Source organism: Poecile atricapillus, chromosome 16, assembly GCF_030490865.1.
Source record: "Poecile atricapillus isolate bPoeAtr1 chromosome 16, bPoeAtr1.hap1, whole genome shotgun sequence".
Lineage (NCBI taxonomy): Eukaryota > Metazoa > Chordata > Aves > Passeriformes > Paridae > Poecile > Poecile atricapillus.
The window spans coordinates 962,991-976,577 of record NC_081264.1 but is presented as its reverse complement, the minus strand read 5'-3'; the positions used below and the strand labels follow the sequence as shown (position 1 = coordinate 976,577).

The following is a 13,587-nucleotide window of genomic DNA, read 5'->3' as shown; positions in this document are numbered from 1 at the left end:
ATTATTTTATATAACTGCAAAGAGAAAAAGTACATGGGTAGCCAAAAGTCACCATCCCCAAGGGAATGCAAAATGGTCCAGACAGTGAATGAAGAGAAATCTCCAGCCAACCAACCTGCACAGACTCTGTTATGTAAGAAATCTGAAAATATTTCTAAATCCTTCCTTACTCAGCCACTGATATTTGTCATGACAGAGTTTTGTATGGGCTGTGATTAAGTGAAATTTAACAGGAGTGATTTCTGGAGAGGCTGTGCTCTGTCCCAGCCAGGGTTATGTATGTTAATAACAGCCCTAACGATGATGCTTATACATTTTATGTCTCAAAGTGTTCTTTGGGGGTTTAGCATTAATGCTCTGTATCTGCCAAGGTAATCCAGCAGCATTCCACACCTTTTGTGTGCGTCTCTGCTGAGACAGATCAAATAAAGCAGTGCCAGGGCCCACAATGGCACAGCCTGTCACAGCTGAAAGCACATGCCAGAGCCCACACTATCACATTTCAGCACAGCACCTCACAAACCATCCCAGGGGATGTTACCCAATTGTTATCCCATCTTATTAAGGAAGAAATGAAAATCAAGTGTCACACGCTGTGTGCAGGCTGAGCCCTTATTAGAGCCTGCAACGCCTAAAATCCCATCGCAGGCTCAACCATTAGAGCAGGATTCCTTCCCTCATTAGCACAGCATTAAAAATTCAGGTTCATTATGGCCTTTGGAGCCCAGCCCTCCTGACCCAAGCAGCCTCCTCTTTTCTGCACAGATGCATGTCCAGAACCTTGCTCTTCTGACTGTCACTGTGAGCTCGAGGAGCCCTGCACAGCTCATGTTCAGGAGACTTCAGCTCTGACCAGAGCTTCTCCAGTAACTCCAGAACCTGAGCCTCCCCCTCAGCAAGCACTGACAGCCCCTGGACATCAGCCAAACATATCCTGGCACATGCTCTTTTATTTGAGCAAGAGCAGCCCCTTATCTGGCCAGTCCTGCTCATGATAAGCCATGATAAGCAGAAGTCACTTTGTGGCTGTGAAAAGTCCCAAACTGGGCTGAGCAGGCAGTCATTTACATGGCACTGTGTGGCCCTTTACAGCGTGGTGCCAAAGCAGCACAGAGCTCAGTGCCAGGACCTGGAGATGCTCAGAGCTGGCAGCAGCAGCTGGAAATCCCTCAGCCCATCAGGAAGAGTGGCAGAAGGTGACTGGAGCTGCTGGGCACACTGGGGATGCTCTCAGGGGAAGCCTGGCAGTTCCTGACCCTGATCCAAGCTCCTGTTTTGGAGACAGGTGTTGGTGGATGCTGGGAGGCCAGGACAGCTCTGCTTCTCTCAGGGTAACATCAGCTGCTGCCCCAGCCCAGGGGAAGGGAGCAGGGAACTCATCTCCCTCTGCCTTGCCTGCTCCTTCCCCCTCAGCACGTTTTCTCTGGAGATAAACCAAAAATCCCTTCTCATGAGATGATGGAGCGCTTCCCAAAAGCAGGGTTCAGCACACAGTGAGGAGGGGTTGGAAAGCAGCTAAAAATCCCTGAGTGCCCTCAGCAAGTCCAGGGGATTCAGACATTCCCCTGTGCAGGGCTGTCTCCACTGCACAGATGTGCTGGGGCACCTGCCAGACCTTCACCCTCCCTGCTGAGCACCTTCCTGGGATCAGCCTTTTGCAGGGATGGGCTCAGGATAACGCTGTGGCAGCCAGGGAGAGAAAGCCTGGCTGTCATTCCAACAAACACACAACAGCAAGAGGCACTGCTGGCCACCTCTCACCCTCTGATTCCTGCTCCAGAGTCACTCCTGTCCAGTGCTGGCACTGGGAGCATCCCAAACCGGCACAGGGAGCTGAGCAGGCACTCAGCTGACTCCCCAAAAATACAAATGGATTCATTTCCACTCAGCACAGCCAGCTCCGTGTGAGCCTCCAGCAGCCACAGAACTGCACCTCAGCACTCTGGGGACATTCACCAGCCCCTGCTGGGCTCAGCAAAGGATGGGATTTGCTCACTGGGATCCCCCTTGGCATCACTGTCCACATGTTCTTTAGATTTTGCCTCATTTATTTTATGGCTATAGACATATTCCTCCCTATAAAGGAAGAGGAATACCCAGAGAAAGAGATTATTATCCCTGGCTCTACAAGAACAGGTATTTTTTCCCATGAAGCACAAAACCCCCAGATTCCTTGGTATCTTCTGTAGAATTTTGAAGAAGCCTCAACTCAGAAATTATTTGGATTATTTTTTTTTCCATTACAGAGGAGTTTTTTATCTTATAAGCTTATAGCCTTTCAGAAATATAAAGGAAGTGCAGGCACCAGTGGCTGTTGCAGTCCCACTGGGGTTTTCAGTATGGATGATTACAAAAAGGCAAATAACACCACAGAAACCTCGTTACTTCCCACGATTCACATCACAATGATGAATTGGCAGAATATGAAAGAGACAAATCCAGTAACTTCAACAGCTTTAGGTGAGTCTCAGACAATTCCTGGGAGATGCAAGTCTGTTCTATTGGTTCTAAATTCAGAATTCATCTTTGCCATGTCTGTTTTTCATACCAGAGAGATGAAAATTGTGCCTTCGCCCTTTCCAAGCAGCACCAGCAGCACATGAACTGGACTCCACAGTTATTATTACAACTCTCAGTTTTGACAGTGCATTTTTCTGAGTTTTTCCTGTATCCTGACTCCCAGAACAAAGCAGAAAAAGCATTTTCATTTCTAAAGTTGCTCCATGCTAAGGTGAAAAGGTCAGATAGATTCTGATGTCAGGAATACTGAAACTGAGTTGAAATGACAGGACATGATTTCATCATTTTCTATCAAAATGAAATGTTTAGACATTGCAGAAAATAAAAACATACATTTGCTGACTTAAATCCAGATTGTTTACAAGATGGATCAAACATTTTTGGGAATGGAATAAGGCAGTTCAGCTGCTGAGAACAATCCCATTATATTATGGAAAATCACGGCATGAACTTGATCTTCACTGCACTCCCAAGGCACAGATTTATCAATTATGTTCTATATTATGGATATAAAGTGTGGCACGTTCTGGCTAGCCACTTGAACAGATCACTGCTCCTCAAACAAGGGCTTGCTCCTCTGGCTGCCCCTCTGCCCTGTCCCCAGGGCAGGATGATGTCCTGTGTCCTGTCCTCCTCCTGCACTGCTCCCCTGCAGCGAGCACAGCCTGAGCACTGCCTTCCCCCTGACTCTGATTTTAGACTCAATGAGCCATAATTCACTTTCAGCTTGCCTTGCCCTTGACAGAGCACTGGGAAACTGGGATTCCTCCCCCTCGTGCTCTGGAGGTTTTGTGTGTTTTGTGTGTTTTGTGTGTCTGTGGATGTGTGTGACACTGTCCAGGAGAGCAGAGGAGCATCCCTGGGCTGCCCTGGGGCACAGATCTGCAGCTCTGCAGCACCAGAGCCCAACTCAGCAGCACACAAAACCCTGCACTCCCTTCTTTGCTCCCTTTCATTCTCTTACTCTGCCACTCCAGTGACTTTAGAAGAATTCAACTTCTCCCTGAAGTGCACAAGTGTAAGGAAGAAAAGGAACAGCTGTTAAAAGTTTCATGCTTTAAAACACTGTCTGCTTCGGGCTACTTTAAATGCTCTGACACTCCAGCTTCGGTAAAGTCTGTCACATGATTAAAAAGATGTTATTTTGCCACTGGTAAAACCACACTAAGTGTTAGTGAAAGATTTATTAGCCCACAGTAATATTTCACAAATTGCCAAGCGTGCTGCTCTCCCCTCTGAGCCACTCCAAAGTGTCAGAGCAGAGCTGCCAGTCCCTCCCTGGAGCAGGAGTGCCCATCCCCAGCTCTGAGCTCTGTCAGCCCCAGCATCCCTGACACAGCAGAGCCCCCAGAATGGGCTGGGGAGCTCTGGGAAAGCAAAGGGAAATACAGGCTGGACATTGGAAAAAGTATTGCTGAAAGGGTGATGAAGAACTGGAGGGGGGATCCAAACCCCCACATCCCTGGGGAAGGGAGGGATGGAGTCAGCATCCCTGGATGTGGCACTCGGTGCTGGGGTTCAGGGGAGCTGCTGGGGCTGGGCTGGGCTCCATGATCTCTTCCAAGCCAGTGATGCTGGGATTGTGTGCAGAGGGAATTCTGAGAGGCCACGCTGGGCTCTGGGGTCACTCCCAGGCTGTGCCAAGGATGGCAGCAGCAACAACAGCCCCTGCACTCCCTGAGCCCCAGCAGCTCCTGTGCCCCAGTACAGCTCCCAGTACAGCTCCCAGTACAGCTCCCAGTACAGCCCCAGCAGCTCCCAGTACAGCCCCACAGCTCCCAGTACAGCCCCTGCACTCCCTGAGCCCCAGCAGCTCCTGTACCAGTACAGCTCCCACAGCTCCCAGTACAGCCCCAGCAGCTCCTGTACCAGTACAGCTCCAGCAGCTCCCAGTACAGCCCCAGCAGCTCCTGTACCAGTACAGCTCCAGCAGCTCCCAGTACAGCCCCAGCAGCTCCTGTACCCCAGTACAGCCCCAGCAGCTCCCAGTACAGCCCCTGCACTCCCTGAGCCCCAGCAGCTCCTGTACCAGTACAGCCCCACAGCTCCCAGTACAGCCCCAGCAGCTCCTGTACCAGTACAGCTCCCACAGCTCCCAGTACAGCTCCCACAGCTCCCAGTACAGCCCCAGCAGGTCCCAGTACAGCCCCAGCAGCAGCAGGGAACCAGCAGGAGGGGTTTCTAGGAAAAGCACTCGGGTTTGGATCACACGGATTGCCAGTGGAGTGCTCTAGGAAATGCACAGTACAACACAAAACAGGGGAACTGGAACTGGATCCTGTTCCCAGTGCTGGCACCAACACTCTGTGGCTTCTGGCAGCTTTCAGGTGTCTGATCTAACAGAATGAACAAACTGCAGTTCTTGTTTCAGGATAACCCAAATGCAGATTTTCAATTAACTCGTCAAACTGGGAACCCAGAGCACTGGAAAATGTTGCTTTGGAAACTTCTGGGCTTTGTTGAGCCTTGAAAAAAAGGCCATTTGGAAACAGAAATATCTTTTCAGAATGAAAGACTGAAAGAAGCTGATTTTTCTTATCTCCTTATTCTTGATTAAAATCATATTGAGAGTTTATTCCTTACTAATAACTCAGCAAAAATAAAGTCTGCTCAAAAATCTCTCTTTTCTTTCCATTAGTTCAGTAGGACTTTTACTATCTACAAATGGTCAGTACTTCAGAGCACTTTGAACTTTACACCTTAACTTTTCTGGGGCTCACAGAGGACAGAAACAGAGTCTGTCACACACCTCCGTTCTTTGGTGTGGTTATTCTGTCATGCTGGACCAAACAATTTCTGGCAATCGTTTGTCAATAAAAATATTGTTTCAATGGACTAAATTCTGCTCTGACTATTCAGCCAAGTTCAGGTAGGTGCAGTTTGGCACAAAATGAGTCAGTGCAGAGTTTGGACCAGCTCTTCAAAGTTCTTTGAAGGCTCAGATGAAAGAAGTGAGTAATAAATGTGGACCCTGAAACGAAAAGAAGAATGAGGTATCCTCATTCTGCAAGGAAATTGAGCTTAACCTCATCATTAATCAACACCAAAAAGCCAGGAATAAAAGCTAAGCCACGCAGACATAATCAATCTGTTAGATGCTGCTTGACAGATGCATTGAAAAACAGCAACAGTAAAGACCCAAAGAAATGTAATCTTAATCTTTCTGTTTCAACGGGCATCTTAAGCAGATTTTTCTTCCATTTTCTATTCCCTACTCTAATGCCCAGAGAACAGAAACTCTAATTACTGCTGCATGCTGAAGGCTGGCCAGTAATTATATATCTTTATCTTCATTAGATGCCTGTGAACAAGGCTTGCTCTGAACCAGAGCAGGTAAACTGCAAACTCCAGCCACATTTTCAATGAAGAGCTTTGCTTTAAGCTGGCAGCTCCTTTCAGCTGTGCAGAAAGCTCTGTGCTGCTGCAGGAGCCCTGATGGTGACAGCCTGCCCTGACACGGGGCTCTTAATGCTGTGTACATGAATAATTCTAAACACACGAGCACTCATTGCTCTGTTCATGTCCTTACAGGCAATGACTGAAACTTCAGAAAGTAAAACTGATTTTTATATGTTTGCCAAATGATAGATTTGCTTTCAAAATCTTATTTTTCCTAATTCACCAAAAGAATTAAATAGAAGATGAGTGAGTTAGTAAGGGCTTAGTGTATTAACTCCCACAACGTAAGGACAAATAATTTCCTTCTTGTTTTTAAATCTGAATTAAGTGCAACAATTTGCTATATTTGGCAGATTTACTGGATCCAATAGGGCTTCATAGAAGAAAAGAGCCCCCAAACCCCAAAGTTTCCTAATAATACAGCCAGAAAGACACATTTAATCAGAAAGTACCAACATGGTGACTAATCAGGTAAATAGGAACACTGAGGAGATGCTAAAAGGAAAGCAGAAAAAATACTGAACTTTGAAATTGCTGGGGTCCATCTCATGCATGAGAAATTACCATGAAGCAATTATTTAAAACAAGTCCAATGAGCACAGAAATTGCAATTTTTTTTGGTCAGAAAATATAGCTCAGGAAAAACCATTTCCACCTCTGCCCAGCCCTGTTCTTTACTTCTGCTGCCCCGAGTTTGTGAAAAGATAAAAGCAGCTGTAGATAAAGCAACTTTTTATCTGCCACCATCAGCACTGCTGAGCAGCTCCTTGCACTTAATCATTCATCAAGCAGATGGAAATACCCGGGATTTCAGTGGTAATATTGGCACTTCAGAAACACCCTAAGGTTACCAAGAGGCTCCAGTCCCATTTCAGGAACCAAAAGGAAGCTGGAATTGTTTCTGTGAGCTCTGACCTCGCTGTGCCAGGAAAGCACAGCCCGACATTCCTGCAGCCCCTGGAACCAGGAGGGCAGGGGGGGATCAGTGATGGAAAAGCTCTTCTCAAACAAGAGTCAGCCAGTCCTGAGCAGGATGGAAATCTGGGATTTTGTGTTTGCTCTGCTGCTTCCCTGAAGCGAGCTCCACAGCAATAACAAATAAATATTAATATATATATTAATATATATAATATTAATAATAAATCCCTGTGTTCCAGCAGGACAGCAGCTGGGAAAATGAAAGAACTTGTTCCATGAGGGAGCAGCACTGTTCAGCAGGACCTGTGCCCCCATGGAAGGAGCAGTCTGAGCCTACCTTAATGACATCTTCATCTGATGATCTGCATTCCACAGACTCCACCAGGTCAGTCACAGTGCCATCATCTTCCACAGACACCACCTTGACAGGGACAGCCACTGTTTTCCCAGTGAGAATAGCTGTGTTCAGGATCTCTGCTTCCTGGGAGACAAGAAAACAAAAGGCCACTTAATATATACTGCTATTAATTCATTAGTACCACCTAGACTCAGCTTTACTCCAGTCCCTCATGGCAAGAGCTGTTCCAAGTGCAGCAGGCAGGAAACAGAGGTTTCCTCCCTCTGATGCTGAACCAAACTCCCAGGTGTGATTCTGCTGAGACATTTGTCATGCCCTGGCTGCTGTCTCAGGGCTGCTGAGACATTTGTCATGCCCTGTCCCTTGAGTGTTCACCGAGGGCAGAGCAGCAGGGGGAGTGACCCTGCACCACACGAGCAAAAGCACCTGGATGTGGCAGCAGGGACATTTCCAGCCTGGATGTGACAGCAGGGACATCTCCAGCCTGGATATGGCAGCAGGGACATTTCCAGCCTGGCTGTGGCAGCAGGGACATCTCCACCCTGGCTGTGACATCAGGGACATTTCCACCCTGGATGTGGCAGCAGGGACATCTCCAGCCTGGATGTGGCACCAGGGACATTTCCAGCCTGGATGTGACATCAGGGACATTTCCAGCCTGGATGTGACATCAGGGACATCTCCACCCTGGCTGTGACATCAGGGACATTTCCACCCTGGCTGTGGCAGCAGGGACATCTCCAGGCTGGCTGTGACAGCAGGGACATCTCCACCCTGGCTGTGGCACCAGGGACATTTCCAGCCTGGATATGGCAGCAGGGACATCTCCACCCTGGATGTGGCACCAGGGACATCTCCAGCCTGGATATGGCACCAGGGACATTTCCAGCCTGGCTGTGACATCAGGGACATCTCCACCCTGGATGTGACATCAGGGACATTTCCACCCTGGCTGTGGCAGCAGGGACATTTCCACCCTGGCTGTGGCACCAGGGACATCTCCAGCCCGAGCAGTGTGCTTACTTGATTATCTTACTTACACCGAGCCCCTCCAATAATAAAATGAAATAATCAGAGAAAAGCATGGCTCTTCATGCATTAGAAATGGAATTCCAGGTAATCTTTATTCTGAAATCGCTACCATGGTAAATAAGTAGTAATACTTTAAAGCAGATGCTGGAGTGAGTGTTCTTTGCTTACTGAAGAGATTCATATTAAATAACTGAGCATATTAAGCCCTCCAGCAGGAACGTGTTCAGAGGATGTACACAGTAAGCGTCAATTTAAGTTGAAATGCAGAAGTGAATACCTATTAGTTTTTTTCAATTTTAATAGGTAGCTTCCCTGAAATTTAATTTCCCTTCAGACATCTTTTGCCTCATCTTTCCTAGGGTGAAAAAAAAAAAAGGACCTTAACAATATCTTTATAAATTTTTGTGAATTTCTGTTTCTGCCCCCAGCCATGTGTGTATACACAGAATTTCCCAGTGTTTGTGTGTGTGTGTGTGTAACTTCCTAAAGAAATAAAAGCATGGCCAACTCCTGCCTGGCTTTGAGCTGGCTGCAGCTGAGCTCCCCTCTCAGCTCAGGACAGAGGGGTCCCCCCTGAGCCCCTGAGTGTGCTCTGAGCCCCTCTGTAAACGCTGCTGAGCCCTCCCAAAGCACCTCTACCCTGAGCCTGGCCCCCTCCCTGCCTGAGCCACCAACAAATGCATCGCTGCTCCTCTCCTGCATCATCCCAGCCACTCCATCCTCAGCAGAAGTGCTCATCCTTCTACAGTACACAGGAAAAGAAGACTCAAAACTCCCCATGGCACCGTAATTCCTGCTCTGGAATCACTGCAGAACTCCAGAGACATTCTTCATTAGAGCACTGCAATGTATCTTTACAGGCTAAAGTTCTAATTTCAAAAATCAAGAGCGTTCCTCTCGGGTTTCAAGAGGTATTTTGGCTTTTGGGTTATGTCCAGAGGGCAATCAGGAGGAGAATAAACTGATCCCTGCAATCTCCTGAAGTCCAGAGCATGCCACAAAGAATGAAAAGCTGCCTGCAAATCCCTCCCCTTTGCCTTTCCTTAGCATTCTCTATTTTCTCCTTTCTCATGTATTTTCTACTAATCAGCATGTAGAGCATTAATCCAGGGCCCCACCTTGAATCTTTCCACTCTTTAGTTAAAAAAGAGCTGGATTTGGTTCCTGTTCAGCCCTCTTGCTCATATCAGAGGATCCACGCCTCAGTCGTGCATAACTAATTTCAAATCTTATTTAGCATCAAGTCTCAGAATTAAGCAGCTAAGTGACAGCTGTTTAATTAACTCCTTAAGCTGATTAGAAAGCATTACAGAAATCCCCCCAAGGAAGAGTTTATAACTGTCAAGAGAGCCTAAGGCCATGTTAATGCTTCTGTTTAAATTTAGTAAGCTTCTAAACCAATAAAGTCTAAATGCTTGACATTCTCATGGATGTGGTCAAACTCAGCTTTTTTCTCCTGTTACCACTGCAAGGGTAGGAAACAAAACCAGCGACAGAGAGGGGATTTGGGAAGTCAGGGAGCAGCAGCTGAACGAAAAAGCCAAGAGCAGCATCTCCCCACAGGAGCTGCTGCGGGTCCGGGGCACCAGCCCTCGGTTATTGGGGATTAGCTCTGAGCTGGAGTAAAGCTGAGCTTGCACCTGAAATGCAGAGTCATCTCCAGCCCCTGGCTGCAAGGAAAAAGGGTTTGTTCATCGCCTCTTAAAACCTAAATCCACCTTTAATGATAAGATTATGGCAGCTGAAGTACAAGTTTTAGAGGCAGCTGCTGGGGCCAGATACAAGGTGCTGCAGAGAAACCAAAATTGCTCCAAAGCAGATTTCCTCGCCTGTAGTACATTATTGTCAGCTCTGAGCTTGCAAACAGCTTGAAAAATATAAAATATAATTCGGATTTCCTTATTTCCCTTGCTGTTTCTAGATTCTTTAGGATGCACTGGAAAAATTATTGAAAAATCAGCTGCAATTCTTCTGTGTCCCAAGGAATAAAGGAGCAGTGGCCAGAAATAACCCAAATTAATTTGTGAGCCCTTTAATGTAAACAGAAAAGTTGAAAGTACAAGCTGAAATACTGCAAGTATGGGAAATGATGGTGAAACCTGAATGAGGAAATGTGAAAAGACCGACATGAACTTCAAGGTTAAATGTTTGGTTTAATGTGAGCACCTTTCATCACGCAGAATGAAACCTCAAGTCTCTGGGAACAGAGAGGAGGGGGATATTATAAGAAAATTAATCACATTTCATTCAGGCACTTGCTACTTAATCAGTTTCCCTTTCCCCAGTACAGGCAGGAGAGCCCCAGAGTGAGATGTGCTGACACAGGGTTAAAAAGGAGCAGCCACAGAAATCCAACTGCACGTTTCTCTGGACAGATCCACCTGCTGCCTCCCACTCTTCCCCACAGCTCCTGGAGAGGAGAAAATGGAATTTTTTGAAGGGTAAAATGTGATTGAGAAGCATTGTTTAGAAAGGAGTGGGTGGCAGAATCAATGCTTCAATACATTTTTCACCCTTTCTTCCTCAGCCTGTGATTCTTTGAATAATTTGGGGTCCATGTGGTGGGGGGTGACAGCTCCAGCCACGCTCTCACTCCTCTCGGGGGCAGAATCAATGCAGGGAGCAGATGAGGCAAGGACGAGCAGTGGAACAAAACCCCAAACACACACAAAGCCCAAATCCCAATTTTCCAGTTAAAAACAGAGAGCAGCCAATGGCTGGGCTGTGCTGAAGGGAAAAAGCAACACGGGATAATCAGAGCCTGTCTGCCCCTCCTACTGTCACACACGAGGCATGCAGCAGAAATACCTCATTATATTTAATCTCAGACTTAACTTTTGCAAAGCCTTTAAGCTATTTGATATTCTCCCTAACGAACTTTCATCTCGGTGTAGATGGAATCTATCACTGAGGCTGGAGGAGGGGGTGGGGAAGAGAAGCTGAAGATGTGAGACAGTGCTGGGTGTAGGAAATGGGGAGAGAAGGAGCAGAATGACAGGCAGGTGGTGCAAAGGAAAAGGGGGATCATTAGGAGATGACCAGCAGTGAGAGGCTTCTCATTACACAGCCTGTGATGTTCAGCAAAAAGCCCAGGAAGGAAGGAAATGCATCTCAGCAGGGAAATGCAGGTGCTGCTGTAGCTGCCCCATGCAGCAGCTGCTGCCCAGGCTGGTGATGCCTTGTTCCTCCTGGGTGTGCAGTGAGGACAGGCAATCCCCACTGTGGACACTGCCTATGATTGCAGGATGCAATTCCACATCTTTAAGTGATGAAAAAAGCCAGGAAATAAATCATCTCGCTCCCAGGGAGAGAAAAACACATTTGCCTGTTGTGTCCCTTCTCCTTCCCTCTGTGAGTGTCGTGTGGCTCAGCTGGAATGGCTCAAAACGGGGATCTTTGATTTGTTTTGTGTTTGTGCAGTGTCCAGCCCCAGCTCAGAGCCCAGCTCAGGCTGACAACAGGCAGCAGCTCCCCAGCAAGGGGAAAATACAGCAGGGCAAACACAGCAAATGGGAGAGCCAAGCCCTGGGGAGGGCTGCTGCCTCCTTCCTCTGCTGGGGATCACTGGAATTGGGGATCCCTGGAATTGGGGATCACTGGAATTGGGGTTCCCTGGAATTGGGGTTCACTGGAATTGGGGTTCACTTTAATTGGGGATCACTGGAATTGGGGTTCACTGGAATTCAGGTTCCCTGGAATTGGGGCTCCCTGGAATTGGGGTTCACTGGAATTGGGGATCCCTGGAATTGGGGTTCACTGGAATTGGGGATCCCTGGAATTGGGGTTCACTGGAATTTGGGTTCACTGGAATTGGGGTTCACTGGAATTGGGGATCACTGGAATTGGGGTTCCCTGGAATTGGGGATCAGTGGAATTGGGGTTCTCTGTAATTTGGGCTCCCTGGAATTGGGGTTCACTGGAATTTGGACTCCCTGGAATTGGGGTTCACTGGAATTGGGGTTCTCTGTAATTTGGGCTCCCTGGAATTGGGGTTCACTGTAATTTGGGTTCACTGGAATTGGGGTTCCCTGCTATTACAGCTCTGGGATAAAGGCACCCAAGGATTTTGGGTCCCCAGGAGTGACTCTCCCAAGCAGCAGGTGACTTTAAAGTGGGGGTTCCTGTGTTTCTGGAGCACACAGCACAGACTGGGGAGGGCAGTGAGCTGCTCAGCACAGACTGGGACCAGTGCTCAACACAGACTGGGACCAGTGCTCAGCACAGACTGGGACCAGTGCTCAGCACAGGGACACACTGGGACCAGTGCTCAGCATGGGACAGACTGGGACCAGTGCTCAGCACAGACTGGGACCAGTGCTCAGCACAGACTGGGACCAGTGCTCAGCACAGACTGGGACCAGTGCTCAGCACAGACTGGGACCAGTGCTCAGCACAGACTGGGACCAGTGCTCAGCACAGACTGGGACCAGTGCTCAGCACAGACTGGGACCAGTGCTCAGCACAGACTGGGACCAGTGCTCAGCACAGACTGGGACCAGTGCTCAGCACAGACTGGGGCCAGTGCTCAGCACAGACTGGGACCAGTGCTCAGCACACACTGGGACCAGTGCTCAGCACAGACTGGGACCAGTGCTCAGCACAGACTGGGGCCAGTGCTCAGCACAGACTGGGACCAGTGCTCAGCACAGGGACACACTGGGACCAGTGCTCAGCACAGACTGGGACCAGTGCTCAGCACACACTGGGACCAGTGCTCAGCACAGACTGGGACCAGTGCTCAGCACAGACTGGGGCCAGTGCTCAGCACAGACTGGGACCAGTGCTCAGCACAGACTGGGACCAGTGCTTAGCACAGGGACACACTGGGACCAGTGCTCAGCACAGACTGGGACCAGTGCTCAGCACAGACTGGGACCAGTGCTCAGCACAGACTGGGACCAGTGCTCAGCACAGACTGGGACCAGTTCTCAGCACAGACTGGGACCACTGCTCAGCACAGGGACACACTGGGACCAGTGCTCAGCACAGACTGGGACCAGTGAGGCCACCCAGCTGCCCTGGTTCTCCTTCACCCCTGGCAGCCAGGGAATCAAACCCTCCCTTGGGAACTCACTTCTTCCTAGCTATAGAGGCAATGTAAATTTAATTTGTCTCAGGTTTAAAACACCAAGTCCCTTTGATGTGTAACGTTTAGGATGTGTTAGCATCCTTCTGGGGGGCCTTCCTTTGCTGTTTGGGTGGCTTGCAGTGCTAAGCAGGCTTCCACCGTCCCAGGGAGCTGTCAGGTACCTCCCCTGCTTATCAAAGTCAGAGCCAGGAAGCCTCAGAGCTGTCAGGCTGTGCTTCTTCAGAGAAATTGCTAATTAATTCACAGGCCCCAAACTGTAACTCCACCAAGC

General features: G+C 48.5%; 1 protein-coding gene across 2 annotated transcripts in view; it reads right to left on the bottom strand.

Moving 5' to 3' along the window:
* TMEM132D (transmembrane protein 132D) overlaps nucleotides 1-13,587 on the bottom strand; it is a 203,961-nt gene that overhangs the window by 28,758 nt on the left and 161,616 nt on the right. For both annotated transcript variants that reach the window (XM_058851866.1, XM_058851867.1), the window contains one exon: nucleotides 7,175-7,318. In XM_058851866.1, the coding sequence (XP_058707849.1) occupies nucleotides 7,175-7,318 (144 nt within the window). The remainder of the gene's footprint in view (nucleotides 1-7,174; nucleotides 7,319-13,587) is intronic.